This window comes from Haliotis rubra, unplaced genomic scaffold (assembly GCF_003918875.1).
Source record: "Haliotis rubra isolate DU_JTF1 unplaced genomic scaffold, ASM391887v1 Scf545, whole genome shotgun sequence".
NCBI classification, from domain to species: domain Eukaryota; kingdom Metazoa; phylum Mollusca; class Gastropoda; order Lepetellida; family Haliotidae; genus Haliotis; species Haliotis rubra.
The window spans coordinates 402,394-422,678 of record NW_025767241.1 but is presented as its reverse complement, the minus strand read 5'-3'; the positions used below and the strand labels follow the sequence as shown (position 1 = coordinate 422,678).

Below are 20,285 nucleotides of genomic sequence, written 5' to 3'. Positions count from 1 at the left end.
TATAATCACTGGATTGCAGATTTGTAGGGACGTTAAGGGTTTTATAGTTTGTTTAGATGGGATGATTATGTGTCTTAGAAGCAGGACAAAAGACTTTGAATTCCATTCTCAGCCACTGAAAGTATAGTAATGGTAAGCTATCAAACTTTTACATATGTGCATGTTACATTGCAAACAATTTCCCCATTCATGTTCTGTTTGTTTCATGCAGCTCCTGGACCTCCAGCTGGCTTAATTGGTGGCGTTGCAGGTGGAGTTGCTGGTGTACTGATACTTGTGGTGATAGTAGTCGTGGTGATGATTGTTCGGCGCAGAGGAAAAAGAGGTAAAGATAATACGATTATGTGAATGGGTGATCAGACATTCACATCACACAATAAAGATGGTTATTATAACTGACATTAAGTTTGACCAGTTTGTTATGAAAATAATACGGTTGAAAATATGTTTGTTGTTTATTCATTATTGAGATTTTGATGGTTTTACATATTTATGTTAAGAATAGTTTTAATGAAATTTAGTGTCTCATAGTCTGCATGCCATATGAGGATGTTTGGTATTAGAATATCGGCATGTACCCTATGATAAATTAGTATTTTTTCTTCTTCTTTTGTATAAACAATATGCTTTGTTAAAGTTACAGTAACTGCAAATAGATATATCTTTTATCACTACAAAACCATGGATGTGATCACTAACAGCTCAGGCTAATATCACATACTCACATTCATACCTACCCTTTTCTTTCCCTCATACATGAAATCAATTAAAACTTTTAAACATGTAATAATTCTGTCACTGAGAAAATAGAAACTTATACCGATTTAGATAAGTTATTTAGCTAAGCGGGGGATATAGTATTAGGCTCCCTCTGTACGTACGTATGAATTGGAATATCTTAAGAACCGTTCACTAGATTCTTTTCATATTTGGTACCTAGGTTCATCACAGTGTAAGAAAAGCCCACGAGGGGACTTTAACGTTTTACCTGCATGTTAAGTTATCTCAAGAACCGTTCAGTGGATTGTCTTCATATTCAACCCCAAGCTGTATCTAGGGAAGGCACAGGGCCCAGTTAATTTTGGTGACCTTCACTTAATTTTCAAGGTCACAGAGACACTTTGAAGATTTTAGCATGTTAACCCACACGTTATGCTTGTCAGCGAGATACCTCAAGAACCATTCACTGGAGTTTCTTCATATTTGACACCAAGCTTCATCCAGAGAAGGCGCAGGGCCCAGTCGATTTTGGTGACCTTCACTTAATTTTCAAGGTCACAGAGACACTTTGAAGATTTCAGCATGTTAAATTGCATGTTAAGATAGTCAGCAAGATATCGCAAAAAAAAAATCACTGGATTTTCTTCATATTTGACACCAGGCTTCATCTAGGGAAGGCCTAGGGCCCAGTCAATTTTGTTGACCTTCACATAATTTTTAGGGTCACGACGACATGACTAGGATTTCAGCATGTTAACCTGAATTGTCAGCAAGATATTTTAAGAATGGTTCACTGGATTTTCTTCATAGACTTTCAAGACTTCCCTTGAATGTTTTTCAATAAGCAATTTCTTTAGTACTAGTTTTACATATTTCATACACTATGACATTCATGTCAAGGTCAAAGTCAGTCATGAAAATATGAATGTGTTTGAACAGCTAAAGAGCAAGATATCAAGAGGGGTTGACTGGTCATGTTTTTGTTGACATTTAACTTCATATTAAACTTTCATTACTTTATATAAGTTTGATTTGATAATTTGTGGCGGGGGAGTATGTCACCTTAGTGATAATGCTTGTTTTAGTTTCAAAGTGAGACCTGTTGATTCAATGGTACGAATATCCATATATCTGTTAAATGACTTGAAACTAATATGTACATGGCACATGACCACCCTCATTCAGTAATGAAAAAAGGAGTAGATGAGCATGTGCAAGGCAGTCAAACTTCACTGCCTCATATAACCAAACTTCTAAATGCAGCCGTACTCTTATATATTGGATGATTTTAAAGATTTTATGGTGTGAGAATTTATGGATATGCTAAGATAGCTATGGTTTAATTTTAAGTTAGAAGTCCTATCAAGTAAAAATCCTATTGTGATGAACCACAAGGCATCTAAAGGGAGGCACTTACTGCTTATAAACTTTGCTGTCATAAGTTCACAAATGTGTTTTTTTAAGGATATATTGAATATATTATTTCTGATGTATGGATATTAAAAACAGTTTCTGTGTTGTGTGAACAATATGCTGATAAGAATATTAAAACAATAATGGCAAATCAAATGGCATGTGATGTGACACAATCCTTAAATGTATGTCATTTACTTGCATTTCAGGTGAAGATACTGAAAGAATTACGTGAGTGTTTATCAAAAAGAATTTGTAGAAGCTAAAGTTATGAAGAACTTAATTTGTGTTGGAACCATATGGCACTATGGCAAATAAAGAACAAATTGTTTGTTTCAATGAAACCTTATACATATCATCCGTATCACTCATGTCTCAGATTGACATTTAGTATAAGCTGAAAGTCATTTTTAAAGTGTATATCCCATTTCAATTAAATGCCTTTTTCAGAAAATATGTTTTAATTCTTGATTATGCATGGAGCATTATGATTATTAATTTATGTTCTCAAAGTGGTCTCATACATCCAGAGTGGTTGTAAATATATTTTAAGGTTAGAGAAATAGAACTTTGTGAAGGAATAGACCAGTAAAACGCCCTTTACAATTATGCCTCAGAAATATTTGTAAGTATTCTGAAGGTGATCACGGTATGCCCGACTGCCATGTATCAATGTTTAGAGTTAGTGAGTGAGTTTAGTTTTATGCCGCACTCAGCAATATTCCAGCTATATGGCGGCGGTCTGTAAATAATAAAGTCTGGACCACACAGTCCAGTGATCAACATCATGAGCATTGATCTGCGCAATTGGGAACCAAGCTAGCAAGCCTGACCACCCGATCCCGTTAGTCACCTCTTACGACAAGCACGGGTTACTAAAGATCCATTCTAACCCGGACCTTCACTGGTCACAATGTTCAGAAACGTCTTGATTGTTACTCATGATAAATTGTAAGCTGGCATACATCTTGTCGACTGAAATATGGATGTGCTTTATCTAAATCATTGTACTTTTCTTACAGGTCGAAAGGCAGGGGAAAGGATACAAACGACAAATTAGGTATTCCTTTGTCTCTTTCATTTCTCTCAAATCCACGTAAAGTACTTCTCAAAGTTTGGTAAGGATCTGGATTTGTTAAAAAAGTCAAGCCATCTAACTTATGAAGGACAACCACTAATGGGTAACAATAAGACCGTAATCTCATGGTGAACTGACAAAGGTATGCAGTCGTGTTCGCAATGAATGAATGCACTTTTGCCCCTTCAGCACTATTTGACCACTAAAGAATTAGGCAGACAATTTGATCAGCTGCCCAGCAGGTGGATTGACAGCATTCCACCAGCCCAGGGGAAGACAAGTTTCTACTGAAGCAAGAGCACCATCACTTTGAGAGTGCTACCACTCTCAGAAATGACCTGCAGAATGTGACAGTAAGATCTGTACTAAGCATAGGTATAGGAACAACATATACTAGTAGATGAGTTCACCTATTGGATTGAAATCCTAACTGGATTCCATGATATACCAACTTTGATCTACCCAAAACCTTCAGGGGATGGAGATTGATGATATGCTTGTTTGGTGGTTGTCAACGTGGTAGTAAACAATCGAATGAATACGAGTCAGTAGACATTAATATTCATCAGTATTCTGTAGTAGGAATAAAGCTGAAAACCTCTATTTTGTCTATTTTACGTTTGTTGTACGAATATGCAATACATGCAAGTCAATAAAGGCTATGACAAACTATGAAAAACTAAAAAATACTTTTTATTCTTTTGTCAAATATTCCTTTTCCAAAAAATGACTTTTTTTTTCGAGGACTTTTTTCTGCACGGCTGTCACTCATAAGGTTTGTCACCCATCTTGCAATACTTTGGGATGAAACCATAATCCGGACTACTCTCTGAGTCCCAGCAAAATTGTTCTCAATTTATCATTTAATCTTGCTCTCTATTCTGGACTCTCTTGTAACTCATCATGGCAGTGTCTACGGTAAAGGACGAAAGTTGGAGATGACTAATCCAGACTGCTTTATTATCCGGACAAATGGGTTGGTCCCAGACCAGTCCGTAATAGACAGATTCCACTGTACATTCTATTTCAGTGCCCGCATTAACACTCTCTATAGTGGGATGAAATCTGTACTGTGAGTGAAAAAGTCAAAGACTGCACAGTGGTTGACAGGAGACTAAACAATGATCTTTCTAAGATACAGGTTATGGTGGTGATCCTTGGCAAAACTTTGAGTTGTCTAATTTCCTTGTTTCTTTTAGGCATATGACAAAAAAATTTCATCCATCGCCTATGTCCGAGGACGAGTAACAAGTGATAATGCACACAAGTATGGACATACAGGGGTTTTTTATTTCCAGAAGTAAAAACTAAACCTCAGGGCTGAGATTGTTTGTCAGTAAATACATCGTGAAAAAATGCAAGTTAATAAACCTATACAGTAAAAAAAAAAGCATTTTAGTGTGTATCTGGTTTTAAAATGTTGGATAGTTAGCAATTTAGTACTCATCATTAAGCTTGATTGGTTTGGTTGGCTGCTTGTTTAACACTACACTCAAACACTCTGTAAATAAAGACAATCCAGTGATCAATAGCATGAGCATTAATCTACGCAGCTGGGATATGATGACATGTCATCCAAGTCAGCGAGCCTGACCACCCGATCCTGTTAGTTGCCTCTACGACAAGCATGGGTTACAGAAGATCAATTCAAATCCAGATTGTCTTGGGTCTCATCATTAAGCACTTTTGATGGTCACTTGGCATTGCACTCTCCTTTATCTATCTGCTTCCTTTAACACATGGTGTTATATGTTATGTAAACACATTTATAAAATACAAAATCAAAACAGAAACCATTGTTGTATGTACATTTATTCTTCGTGTAGCCAGATATAAGAAACATTTGTAAAAATACCAACATGATGAAAGGTAATGTGATATGAGGAAATAGTAACATCGATAGATCTATTTTGATCTGGATTGACACTTCATGTGACAGAATATCATGTCACTACCAAGTATTCGGCATATTTATTGATTGTCACAAATGCAATGTTTCCCTGTTATCTTTTGCTGCTATTAGACAAAGCTTTCATTGAATGCATGTAGTGTCACCGAGTTGTAGGACAGCACGGTATAACGGCTATGCTGGTATATTGCGATATGCTTTGGAAGCATAAAATCCCAGCACTGTCTTATCTGGTGCATGGCGAGGAGTCGGACGGATGTGTATTGTCACCAATTAATCCTGCATTGAAACTACATGGTTGCTGACAAAGATAATTTAATCTTAGTTCAATATGGGTATACTTTTACATGTAACTAGTGAAAATTGTCACTCATGAGGGATGTTAAGTCTTTGTCTTTTATTGTCAATGTGTGCAGTAGATGAGAGAACCATGTGTCAGTTCTAGTCATAGGTCACCTTGTCAGCTCTACAATCCGGCACGCTGTTAATTAAACCGGATTATTTCTTCAGTCCCAACGAGTGCCAGTTTAGACAGCCTGCATTGTACAATTTATTTTCCAATATACAGCCATACGGAATAGTGGAAGCCATTATTATTGTCAATCAATGAAGTCATATCATTGATGTTTGCCACTATTTGAAGCAATAATAGCTGTTCATGAAAGGAACATTTTGTGAACAGTGTGTATTATTATAATTCACTTGCTTCTGAATGATAAGTATATTTAGGCTTCTGTTCAGAAACTTCCAGCTACTTTATTTATACTCAGAGCTACCCTCAGTAACAGACAATTACCGGTACATGAATCTTAATTTTCAGAGAAAGCAGGGACCAATGGTTTATAATCATTTACACCTATATTTATTGCAGAAATGGAGAATGACATATATGAATCAGCTGAAAGGGCAGGTAACTATGTGCAGGCAGTTTCAGTACCAATAACTTATGATTCATGTTGCAATCAGTTACTCTTTTTAATTTTTCCTTATCCCGACTCATGCTCTTTTTGCTTGTCTTCTTCTTCTTCTTGCGAATATAGTGGAACACTTGTATCTCACTAATTGAAGCTCCCTTCAATGTAAAATCACTAATTAGTACTCACCAAGAGTTGCCTCCCTCTAGCCAAATGCGCGGGAACGCAGGCACCACCTCTCCCCAGCACATGCTTCACTCTCTCCTTCGCCCAGTGAGCAGGATGTGAGAGCGCCTGTGTCTCCCTACACTTTATATCCTTTGATTATTTTTAGTTAGTTACCTCTTATAGTCATCTATAGAGGTTTAGCTAGTATCTTTTCAACATTATGTATTGATATTTATTCGTGTTTCTACTGTTTATTCAAGGGACGCCGTGATTGTTCAGTAGATTACGTTGATGAAAATCTGTACTGTTTGCAGGTTACGTTTTTCTGCTGCTGATCCGCATTTAATATGCCCTAGCTGTACTGCGCCATGTTCATTTTCTTCACGTTGCAGTTGCTGTACTAATTTATCCAATTCTGCCTTTAATAAATATTTACATTGCGTTTTGAGACGCGCAGCAGATAGGTCACGTAAGCAGAGTTTAGCCATGGCTGATACACCTGAACCCCTCTCCAGTCAACTGCTGTCGGACGACCCCCTCCCGTCTGGTGTTCCGCTAGAGTTACCCTCGGAGGAGAGGCGTGGGACGCAGTCCCGCCGCAGAATTGGGCCTGTATGATGATCAACCGATCATCATACCTGATGTACATCGGAAGAAACAACCAGTGTCAGCAACAGTGACATCAGCGCAGATCAGCACGCAGCCTGATGTACCAACGCCGATGTCCGATGATCTTCCTGAGGGTCCCGTCGCTACCAACGCAGAGAGGGCAGCAACTACTTCATCGCAGACGGTCCCAGACGACCTGATGCGTCAGATCATGAAGGTGATGGAAGACCGCTTATCAAAGGCTCCAACGTAGACAGCACATCAGAGGGACCCCCTGTCAGCGAAGCTACTACTACGAAGCCACCTTCGCGAAGGTCGTCACAGCCCACCTCCACGAAGGACCCAGATATTCAGGATTCGCGAAGGCCTTCGCGAAGGGCAACTAGATCGCCACCCACCTCAGACTCCGATGATCAACGCTCGCGAGGATGTTCGCGAAAGGAAGATTCTCTCATCCCCAGACTCGGACTCGAAGGCCTTTGCGAAGGTCAAGTCGTCACTCCCCAGGACCGGACTCAGATGAAGCTTCGCGAAGGTCTTCGCGAAGGGCACCAGTTACAGGCTCCAAGTCATCTTTGTCTAGAAGGTCATCGAGGGATTCACCGAGAGCTTCGCGAAGCTATCAACGTTCACCACATAGATCTCCGCGAAGGTCACCATACAGATGCAGCTCGTCAGGACGTTCTCCACGTCAATCTCCTCGCGGTCTCCACGTCGATCTCCTCGTCGTTCACCTCGTCGATCTACTCTCAGATCACCACGTCGTTCGTCTCACAAGTCTTCACGGAAATCCCCAGACAGGTCTCCGTTGACGTTACCCTGCAGAGCTGTAGAAGTATACAGGACTCCACCTCAGTCACCATCGGAAGAGCACCAACATCTTATCTGCGATCCCTTTACAGAAGATGATGGAGGTATCATATTTTCCAACGCAGAAATACGCTACTGGATGGTTAACAACCTGGACCTATCTTTACCTTCCAAGAACGAGAACACGGCCCACACCTATCTCATGAGAGAGGACGATGCAGATACAATCACCTTGCCTCCGATCGACCCGATAGGAGTGGTCCCTAAGAATCTGGATGCAGCCTTCCATAAAGCCACTAAAGCCCAGACGCCTCACTTGCCTCAGTTCAACGCCAAAAAGTTTTCAGCCCATAATATGCACCCATTTTTCAAGGCACAAGAAATCGACGATAACTTCAACGATGCCAAGTCTAAGATGTACAAGATAGACGACCGCAAGCTAGTTCAGATGGAAACCATGACAAGAAGAATGTTCTTTGGCCTTAACAGATCAAGAACGGTTAATGAAACTCTCATCACCAGATTCCGAGATTCTACATCAGAAGACGACAGAATGATATACTCGGCCCTCCTCATGCAGAAGAAGGACCAGCAGTTTTTAACGGATCATCTTACATCAGTCTCCGCAGCGATAACTATGGCTCGTCGTCAAGGTCTCCTCGCCTCCTGTAATTGGGGTGAACAGTTTACTTCTTCACTCTATACAGCCCCGTGGTCAACGTCATCAATCTTCGATGGAGGGATAGATAAAGTATCTAAGAAAGTCACTAAGGACTCAAGGGAAGTCCTTATGATAAAGTCGATGGATACGCTAGCTAGCGTCATCAGGCAGACATCGCAGAGATATTCAGGAAGATCAAAGTTCACCGGCCTACAGAGAGCACGGGACAGGAAGATGGCAAGCTCAAGAGGAGGAAAAGAATCTTTTCGTCGCCCATACAGCAATTACAGGGGAGGATCTGGAAGAGGCAGGGCACCCAGAGGCTCCCGCAATTATAAACGATGAAAGACAGGTTCGGAACGACTGGAGTCTTCCACCCCCAGCCGTTCCAGTACAACCATCACAAGTGGGTGGACGCCTTCAACTGCACTGGGAGAACTGGGGAATTCTAGAGGATCCGTATGTCTCCAACATCCTACAACATGGATATCGAATCCAACTACAGGCCACGCCTCCGCTTACAGTCAACCCTCTAAGGTTCGACTTCCAGGCTCAACAACTACCAAAGTTACGAGAAGCTGTGTCATCACTCCTAACCAAGCAGGCCATAGAAGTACTGGATCAAGTAAACATCGAACCAGGCTTCTACTCCCCAGTTTTCCTAGTGCCCAAGAAAAACTCCAAGGAAAAGTTTCGACTCATCTACAACATGAGCACGTTCAACAGAGATTATCTACGCAAACCACCAACGTTTCGCATGATACATCTACCTCAACTACGGCACCTAGTTCGTCCCATGGACTACATGGCCAGTATAGATCTGCAGGACGCTTATCTACATATCCCGATACATCCCGACTCGAGGAAATACCTATGGTTTACACTAGACGGGTTGCATTACCAATGGAGAGTACTGCTATTTGGAATCTCATCGGCCCCTGGTTGTTCACAAGAGTAACGAAACCTATCATCACTTACCTACATCGCCTAGGGCTACGCAGTGCGTTTTACCTCGACAACGGGATACAAGTGGATCAAGATCCACAGAGTCTCAAACTACAGTTAAACTTCATCATCAAGCTACTAACACAGCTAGGATGGTTAGTAAATCTACTCAAGTCGACCTAGAACCTACGCAAGATCTGCAATTTCTAGGCATTTGATTTCTCACAACACAGAATCGTATGGTCGTACCTGAGGACCGATGGCTCAAGATCCAACAGACCATCCCACAAGCCTTACTCTCTCCGCTACCACTACGACAATGGCAGAGTCTGTTGGGTCTCCTCACGTCAGCTCAAGACATGACAGTCAGAGGCAGACTACAGTTACGTCCGTTACAGGTCCTCATCAACGCTCATCTCGACGACCTACAACCATTCAGTCTACCGGTATGTCAGACCCCATCTACTATGGTGGACCAAGAGGTCGAATGTCTGCGAAGGCATTATTTAACAGAGCCGGAATTCAAAACCCATCTCTATGTAGACGCAGTCGCTCCAAGATTGGGGAGCTCATCTCTCCAACCGGACGGCATCAGGGTTATGGAATCAGCAAGAGAGCAAACTGCACATAAACATGCTAGAAATGCAAGCAGTAATCTACGCCCTACTACATTGGAGCAACATTCTACAGAATGCGCATCTAATGATTCACACAGACAACTCAACAGTGGCGTTTTATGTAAACAAACAAGGCTCAACGAGATCATTGAACCTATTGACTCTATGTTTTCAACTGTTCAATCTAATCGACGATCTCAACATACATGTCAGAGCATGTCACATTCCCGGAGCCAAGAATGTTCTAGCAGACGCACTCTCTCGGCCACATCTACCGTCACCGACAGAATGGATGCTCCATACAGAGATATTTGCACAAATTATCAAGGAAATAGGAGCTCCGCTAGTAGACCTATTCGCCACTCGCTTCAACAATCAGCTAACAACATTCGTATCACCAGTCCCGGATCCACAAGCATGGGCAACGGACGCACTAAGCATATCCTGGGAAGGCCTCAACGCGTACGCGTTTCCGCCGCCAGCGTTAATCCCAAAGGTGTTACAGTAAATTAAGCAAACTCGGAGCCTCCAACTGATTTTGGTCGCGCCCTACTGGCCAGGGAGAACGTGGTTTCCAATTCTAATTCAAGAAATCGGACAACCAATACTACAACTACCAAAGCGCTCGAATCTACTAGTACATCCTCACACCAAACAAGCGCACGGAAATCCAGAAGCATTCCAACTTCACGTATGGACTGTATTAAAGTGTGTCTAAACAAGAGAGGTTATTCAGCCAGAGCGGCGAAAGCAGTCACGCTTGCTTTACGCAATTCTACGCGCAACTTGTATGATGACAAGTGGCACAGTTTTGAAACATACGCTGCTAAAAAGGGATTTACAGCTAGAAACGCTACACATCCACAAGTGGCTGACTACCTATGTTACCTACGACAGACTAAATGTCTAAAAGGCTCAACATTGTCAACATATCTCGCAGCTTTAAGTTCTGTGATAACTATGAGAACAGGTGTCAAGTTAACCAAAACACCAGAGTTACTGGCCTTGCTACGTTCATTCCGATTGGAGGATCAGAAACAAAGATTTTGCGCTCCAGCATGGGATCTAAATATAGTGCACCAACACCTCACAAGTGAGGCATATAAACCACTGGAATCAACATCATTTGAATTTCTGACACAGAAAACATTGTTCCTGTTATCTCTAGCAACGGCAGCCAGGATGTCAGAAATTCACGCACTAGATTATGAGAGAACACGTTTCGATGACAATCAAAACATTGTGCATATGGGGCTACGCTGGGATTTCATCGCCAAGAATCAATTGCCAGGTCAACCAGACAGATTATTCCATGTCCCTTCACTCTCCTCAATTCTCGGACCTCATGATACACTTGATCTATCATTATGCCCAGTCAGAGCACTCAAAATCTATCTACAACGATCCAAAACGAGGCGACGACAACTCAAGCGGTTATTCATCCCTCTATCGACAGCGACACAGACCGAAGTCTCGCGTACTACGATATTGATATGGATCAGAACTGTCATACTTCGCGCCTACAAGGCTGCAGGACTCGACCCTCCAAGAGCATCTAATCCACATGAAATTAGAGCACTGGCTTCAACACTCGCTCTACACGGGAATTGCTCATTGAATACCATTATGGAGGGCTGCTTTTGGAAATCCGACATGGTGTTTGCCAACCACTATCTGAGAGATATCACCACCGAGGACGTCTCAGGTATTCACCATTTCGGTCCCATGGTCCTCGTACAGCAGTTGACAGTCCCTCGTAGACGATGAGACATAGTCTCACGAGATTATTACTGTATATATCATAACAGTACTATCTAGCTTATAACTCTACGGAGTTTTGTGCTATTTTATATATATATATCTTAAGTCTACATTAGTCTTAAGCCCAGTACTGATATTGTATGTACATTGGGTCGCTTCTCCACTTTGGAGTCGCCTTATACTATTACTTTTATTATCATAATATCTATATAATGTAGTACCTCATCTATGGCAGCTGGTAGAACTTAGCAGCAGGAATTATATTAATTACAGTGCCATTATGAAGTTCCCGTAGGGGTTATTACATTTATAAATCACTAATTATTAAAATCCAAAGTATTCTGTTTCCCACCTACGTTTCCGTAGGATTCTACAAGCAAAAAGAGCATTAGTCAGGATAAGGAAAAATATGTAATTTTCTGAATAAAATTTATATTTTATACTTATCCTGACTCATGAGGTAAGCCCTCCCATCCTCCCCACATAACACTTTGGATTTCCCTGAAAATTCAAGTGTTGGGCTCGTTATAAAAGAGAGAGTGAAGCATGTGGGCAGAGGTGGCACCTCCGTTCCCACGCATTTGGCTAGAGGGAGGCAACTCTTGGTGAGTACTATTTAGTGATTTTACATTGAAGGGAGCTTCAATTAGGGAGATACAACTGACTGACTGACTGAGTTTAGTTTAACGCCGCTTTTAGCAATATTCCAGCAATATCAAGGCGGGGGACACCAGAAATGGGCTTAACACATTGTGCCCATGTGGGGAATCGAACCCGGGCCTTCGGCGTGACGAGCCAACGCTTTAACCACTAGGCTACCCCACCGCCCCAGGGAGATACAAGTGTTCCCCTATGTTCGCAAGAAGAAGAAGACAAGCAAAAAGAGCATGAGTCAGGATAAGTATAAAATATCAATTTTATTCAGAAAATTACATTTTACTATATATCCTTCCGTAGGAAATTGGATGAAATCAGAAGCCAAATGGCTAAAGATGGCATAATTCTCAGAATGCCTTACACCTGTTATATCCAATACTCTTGTGAATTAGTTAACGTCATACTAATTTTAATAACAGCATCATGCCATATGTATCAGCACATGCTACGGTTGGGTAAATTGTCACTTTTTTGCTTGTATGTGCTGATCCTAGTATCTGAAAAATGTTTAGTTTATTTTAGCACTCACTTGTGAGTACTAAAGTATCCAAACAAAAGCTTGTCTGGCATATGAAGTTTTCATGGGTGGTAAGACCTATCATGGACATGATTATGTACAGACCGCACTCATCATATCCTAATACGCTCATGATGTCAATCACTGGATTGTCTGGTCATTTCTTGATTATTTACAGACAGGATTGCTGCAATATTGCTGAACAAATCTGATGTCAAATTGTGAAGTTTTGTTTTTAACATTATGAAAACCCACACAGGATTTCAGCATGCAGTCTCCTGTGTTATCATTACTCACAGGAGGTTCCTGGTTTTAAGATAACTCATTCTCACACACATAAGATATACTCACACTGCAAGTTAATGTTGACCTGAGCTGTGTCTGACAGCCCTGCAGTGTTGGAGGCAGTACAGCTCTAAACTTAGAAGCGAGTCATATCCAAGCTGGGATAACACTTTGTCTTCCTGGAGTGGATGAAATACAGACCGGAACTGACGGAGTGACGTCATCAAATGTGCCATTTGTGGAAGTGACACCATCATTAACCAAGAATTACATCATGGTCCACCAAATCATTAAGTACAGAAACAAGAGATGTTCTCCGGAGTTGTCACAATAATAATAATTTACAGAGAGCAGAAGGGGTCGAGAAAGGGATGTCGGGGGTGCAAGGATCAACTTCTTGTACAGAAAATAATTTTGGAAGAGGCTAAAACATATCACCGTAACCTCTCCATGTGCTGGATTGACTACAAAAAAGCCTGCGTTCATTTCCTCACAAATGGATTCTGAAGTCTCTTCAGTGTATTGACCTCCCTGAGCGACTACTTGATTTACTTAAGTCTTTAATGAGTTGCTGGTCAACTCAACTTGAGATGTACTTGCAAGGGCAGGTGCAGACTTCGGAATCTATTCCAATCAGAAGGGGAATTTTCCAGGGGGACTCCTTCAGTCCTTTGCTTTTTTGTTTGTCTCTAAATCCTTTGAGCTTCCTGCTCAACAGAGAGGAGGGTTAGTATCCCGGACCTCCTCAGCACAGATCCCCAACACTGCTTACTCATCTCCTTTACATGGATAACATCGAGCTCCTTGCCAAAGGATATACCAATTTGAAAGAACAGGTTCTCCTTGTCGAGTCCCTTTCTTACAATATTGACATGACATTTGGACTCGACAATGTAATACTCTTCATTTGAAACGTGGCAAGGTAACTAATGATGGATCGGTCAAGTTACAAGGGGGGAGGAGTTGATCTTGTGGAAGATCAGGCCTACACCTATCTTGGAATGCAAGTTCGAGACAAGCTCCAGAATGCCCAGATTCAAGACAAACTTCGAGCTGAGTACAAATCTCGTTTAAAGAAAATATGGAGGTCAGAGCTAAATGCTCAAAACAAGGTCAATACTTTTGCTGTGCCAGTCCTCTCCTATTCCTTTTGAGTAGTTGATTGGACAAAACAAGACATCCAGAGTCTTGACCGCCTGACCAGAAGGATGATGTCTGATAACAGAGCCCACCACCCTCGTTCCTCTCTATGTGCCAATCAATTCTGGAGGTCGGGGTTTGATTAATGTGGAGGCTCTTCATGATAGAATTCTTGTGTGTACTTTTGCACATATTTATTTATTGGATGATCCTCTGGTGATGCATGTCAAGACTCATGATGAAAGCAAGGAATTCCACAGCTATTTTAAGCATGCCAAGGTTGTTGGACAGAATCTGAAATTTGAGGTTGATTTTGCTGATGGCGATGTACTGCTAGATGGTACAGCGATTTGAGTAAACCAGGTTAAGTCCTTCACCAAGTCTGCCCAGAGTTGGTCTTTTGTGGAGAAGCTTTCTGATAAGCCTTCTGAGAAGCCATTGCTTTGTGTGTACATGCAGTGTGTGGAACAGAATAGCAATCCCACCGACTCCTTCGCCTGGATGAAGTCGGCTGGTCTCAAATGTGAAACTAAGGGCTTCTTTTTTGCTGCTCAGGACCAGTCACTTCCCACTTGTAATCGCCAAAATGTGATTCTTAAAGAAAATATTAACAGGAAATGCCGACTGTGTAATGACTGTCCAACACCTTGTCAGTGGATGCCCTTCCTTGGCACAAACAGCATATCTTAAACGACATGATGGCATAGCTCGCTGCTTTTATTACCATCTTCGCCATGCCTGGGGCTTTGATTCCGAGGTCCATCCATGGTACAACCCTGAACATGTCCAGGGCGTCATGGAAAATGATGCTTTCAAACTTTTGTGGAACAGGCCTATATACAGCCTCAGAAGAATTCCTGCCAACAAACCTGATCTTGTCCTTTTTGATAAAGCCAATGAATTTATTTATATCATTGAATTTTCTGTCCCTTTTGACAGCAATGTGATTGACAAGATTCAGGAAAAGCATGATAAATATGCGGACCTCGCCTTTGAAATGTCTCGCTTGCATCCCAAGTACACTGTCGTCAGGCTCCCCATTGTTCTCGGTGCTCTTGGTCTGGTACCTCCTGATCTCTTGGCGCAGATCAGGTGTGTGCCCGGGTTCTCTACCGGGAGCACAGCCCTTCTGACACTCTGGGTAATGCAGAAGGCTGCAGTGTTGGGGAGTCTACATATTCTCTGGAAAGTTCTTGGTGGGTCCGACTAGGCAGTGTTTCCTGGTAGAAGTTCCATTCGCTGTCTGGCCTGCGTGTAGAGGGGGAGAGGGCCCTGAGCTGATGATGAGCCTTACCAGCCTGACTGTGCCAGGATCACCCTAACCCTCTATGCTGCATAATATCTGTAATCTGTAAAACATAAATAATAATAATAAAGGCACCACTGAGGGGCACTCTCAAAGCACTACAATCTGATTATTATCACCCCGGATAACCCAAGCATCCTGTGAGGCACTAAAAAGTTAATAGTCACATGACTTGTCCCACCAGGTACCCGTTTCCTGCTGGGTGAACAGAGGCAATTTCGAACAAGTTGAAGGTCCTCACTTACCTGAGATGAGACCATGTATCACATGTGCTTTGTTGTGGGTCAGGACTGAAGTCCTTGAAAGTCTCAGGAGTCAAGCTGCCAAACACAGTCACCCATCCAAGAAGTCTCCACTCTCTCAATGTTGCAAAGTTCAACTGATTTAAGAATGACAAGTCTTTTTGGATGATCAACTTCTTTATGGCAACATTTCCGTATACATACTTATACTGTTTTCACCCTTGAGGTATCTATACTGAAACATCGCCATTATACAATAAAGAAGTTGTCATTCCTATTGCTTACAACTCCTAGAATGTCTCTCAAACAGTTCATTCAACTGATTTGTGATCTGAGCACTATGCACAGGACCACACGCCAATACAACAACCAAAGACATACCTATATTTCTTATTCTTTTCAGTTAACATCTAGAATTGTACACTATATGGTTGTCTTCCTAGCCTACTACTCTGGGCCAATCAAGTCTATGTGGGATTCAGCTATCAAGTGTTAGGGGATGTATTCTTAAGAATTTTGAAGTGTTATGAACAATGATAATAATTCTTTGAATCTTACCTCCAGCCATCGTCCCCTTGAAATCCCAGAATACTTTCAAACAAGGTACCTAAGAAACAATTATTACTTTTCCCGTGCTTGTCAGGAAAGACAACTCCTTCAGAGAGTGCTATAAAGACCACTAGAAAGTAAGACAACACAACATGATAGAAAAAGTGTTAGAGGTTGTAGATTGATAATACTTTAATTTCCCACCCATAGTATCTGTTGACTAATTTGGCATATGCAGTAGGCATTCCTCATTTTGGCACATACTTATTATCTTGGATTTATGATTAACTTTTACTAAAATATCATATATGACTGTGAGGATTCTTGATTGTCTACATAAAGAAATGCAGGACAACGTCTGCTACGCCAGTTCAGATGAAGTCATGAAGCCTGGAACCAGTGGATCCCAGGGTGGGTCAGAAGTGTATGCTGCTGTGGATAAGAAGAAGCTGAAACCTGCTTCAAAAACTAATGAAGTCTATGCTGAAGTGAAGAAACCAGCAAATAAGAAGGCTAAAAAACAAGGTAATTCTGAAATTTAGGTCTCATGCAAATAGTACTGGCATATTGGTTGAAAGTACACTTCAAGTAAACTTATGTTGTTGCCAGTTTGTATGTCAGATATAAACTAGCCGAATAAAGAAATTGGGCACACAGAAAATTCCTTCAGAATTGGAATACAACACAGAAAAGACAAAATGATGTAGACACTTTATAAGCTGAAGTATCGGGCCACAGCAACATGTCAAAAGAACATGAACAATATCCGTAACGATGACGTCAGAAGTTCAAAATTGAGGAGGGGGTCACATGTCGAAGTCACAAAGTTAATAACGAGCATGACCATCATGCGGGTGAAGCACATAGTGCATCGACAACGCACAGAGGCTACCAAATGAGCATTGAAGGCCTAGGCAATGGTTTGGGATGTGGTCACTGCCGTCTGGAACCTGTGTCTGAGATGAGTCACCCGAATCCAACTGTCCTGTCTTGGCGTCGTTACTCGGGGACGCCCAGAACGTGGGTGGTCAGCGACGTCGTTACTGTTTCCCTAAGATATCGTGTTACGATGGCATTGGAAATGTGCTGCCATCTGTTGTTGGCTCATGCCAGCTCGAACCATTCCAATGGCTTCAAGACGTTGAGCAGATGTTAATCTTGGCATGATGCGCTTGTGACTTCTCATGTGAATTTGTGAACGTTTGAATGACCAGAGATCAAGCATTCGACATTACAGCAATTTCTGAGTTTCACATGTTGTGTGCAGCTGCACGGGCTGCATGTGCAGTAACACAATGGAAGTCCATAGGCCACCATCAATGACGACACGTCGCCTGGCACCTGCATGAGCGTTTGATTGTCTCCAATACTTGCTATGTTCACACCTTTATTTATGTATAAAGACGCTGTCTGCCTATCTTTATATTTTCTGTGTGCACAGTTTCTTTATGTGGCCAGTATATTTTTGTGGTGACTCCCGTGGACAGAAATTACCCAGTGATGTTGTTCTTGCCCAAAACTGGTTTGGCTGATTCTGTGCTAATGTCATTTTAGGTTTCAATGATATACCTAAGTCACCATGCACAGTTACTGATTTCTTGCTACATCTGCATCAGAATAGATATAAAATGTTAGTGCAAAAGAATACCCAGTCTGGACTGTTCTTAAAGATATTTCATGTTATGTAAAGGGAAGAATAGCTTTACAATTATGTGAATAGGTCACTGAAAATCAGTGACACCACCAGGTCTTCACAAGAAAGGGCAAGCATTCCCACTCTACTGTTGGACCTGCCACTGACACAGTGTACCTTAAAAAGTGATATTATTTACAGTCTGATGCTTCACATCGCTCAATTGAATTGGTTATTGAAGGCTGCAGATCTGCCCTTCATTCTGTTCTTGAGGATAATGGATTAGACATTGGCAACCATTGCATATTGTGCTATTAGAATTTGTTACGAGGGAGGAGTGCAGAGAAAGGGACAGCCAGGTGTTCGAGAAGCATGTGCACAAGTGCCAACAAAGTTATTGATTCATTCACCTGTGCTGTGCCGTCTCCATCCTTTCTCGCACACGTGGCTGTCCCTTTCTCTGCACTCCTCCCTCGTAACAAATAGTGAACTGTGTCAATATTTTAATGATAGTTTGTTAAACAACTTTTAATCTGAACTTGAAGACATAAATTCTGCAAAAAAAACACAGAGTTGGTCTGATGTTTTGATTATGATCAGCGTTTCATTGAGTATTATATGTTTATTAGTTTTTTAGTTAGATTGCAATTCATTGGTCTGCTTTTGAGTCAAACGGACTGTAGACATTATTTTTAACATTCTTGTTTTTACAGGAGCAAAGAAAGAAAAGGCTAAGAAAGCAAATCCAAAAGGTACGTTTTCTAGCCTCTTCTCAGAAAAACCTATAAACAGTAGAGGCATTTCAACAGAAAAATCACAATGAATTTTATTTTGCCTTATTCCCTTTTCCGAGTGTATGCCTATCAGAGATTTGTTTGTTAATCTATTCTTTAGTCCAGTGATGTAAGATTTTGGTTTTGAAATGATTAAATGGTAGCTTGTGCAGGTATCATAAACAAATAAGTGTGTAAAATCAGTTTCATTTGATTAAATTCAGGTCTCAGTTCTAGTTTTTGCTGAACAGAGACCTCAGGACACTCAGTTATTGGTCATGTCATAACGACTTTTCATTTGACGAGAATGTTGCTTATACGATAGAGAAAGTGACAGTTGAATACAGTTTTCTAATCATACAGGTTTTGAGCCCTATCTTGATATGAACACACAATCAGAGTGGGGACACAGCCTCTGTGCAGTTGTTGGAAATATGAGTACAGTGTTATAAATCAGTGTTTTCTTCTAAGTTGTCTTTTGGAATGGTCAAATTCAGAAAGTGTTATTTTTAGTGTAGACTTTGTGTGATTTGACAATGAATTTTGGTGACCATTGAAAATATTTATGAGGTTTACCAAGGCATTCTTTTTCTTTGATCCTGATGGTGAACCAGACATAGTCACTTGTACACCAATTTCTGCATTTCTGACAACTTGACAGAGTGGTTGTTCAAAGCAATATGGACAACACTGCCTTTGATCTTGCCTCCACCTATGCATTTTGAAGAAGTAAACAGTGATAAGGATGTTGTTGAATTAAAGGTGATAGCCTCTTGTTGCATATCAAGGCACCAATTCATCAGTTATAAGTTTTTTCTTAAGTACAAGAGCCTACTGTCTCCACAAGTAATAGGAACATTTCAAAACATCAAAATTATATACAAGTTGGGTATTTTTCAACAGATTATAGCAGCAGCACATGCATAAGACTTTATCACACTAAGACTGAAATTTTACAGTATGTTAAACCCCACTCAACATTTTGCCACACTGAATAAATAGATGAATTGTATTATAGTTCTATTTCTAATTTGACAAATTATAATAATTTGAATTGTCATTGACTTTTAAGGAGCCTAAATTGTCCCTACATGGAAATTCTCAAATCTGTATTGTCCTAACTTTACTACCACATTGCAAGGGATTAACAGACACACAAGTCAGGTCAGGATCAATGACTGACTGACTGAGTTTAGTTTTACGCCGCTTTTAGCAATATTCCAGCAATATCACGGCGGGGGACACCAGAAATGGGCCTAACACATTGTGCCCATGTGGGGAATCGAACCCGGGCCTTCGGCGTGACGAGCCAATCAGGATCAATGAGTAATCTATTATCGTGATTAATGAGTACCCATAAAAACTATGAAAACTTGTGAATGGACTTGTGGTCATATTCTATCTACTGTCAGACACCATGGTATCTATTTATGACTGTTACTGGAATAAACATAGTTGCTCTGTTTTTAGCAATAGTTAGGAATGTTACATTCTCTTGACCTTGATCATGCTCCTAAATCCTCTTAGAATGCATTTCCTCGTACTGTAAACACTTTCTCTTCAGAAACAACCGAATTT

The 20,285-nt window shown here is 41.0% G+C and overlaps 1 protein-coding gene across 1 annotated transcript in view; it reads left to right on the top strand.

Moving 5' to 3' along the window:
- Positions 1-20,285, top strand: part of LOC124253580 (hemicentin-1-like) — a 118,584-nt gene that overhangs the window by 73,391 nt on the left and 24,908 nt on the right. Inside the window, exons 11-16 of the mRNA XM_046687387.1 lie at positions 212-325; positions 2,343-2,364; positions 3,156-3,193; positions 5,992-6,030; positions 16,644-16,826; positions 18,648-18,686. Coding sequence (XP_046543343.1) covers positions 212-325; positions 2,343-2,364; positions 3,156-3,193; positions 5,992-6,030; positions 16,644-16,826; positions 18,648-18,686 — 435 coding nt within the window. The remainder of the gene's footprint in view (positions 1-211; positions 326-2,342; positions 2,365-3,155; positions 3,194-5,991; positions 6,031-16,643; positions 16,827-18,647; positions 18,687-20,285) is intronic.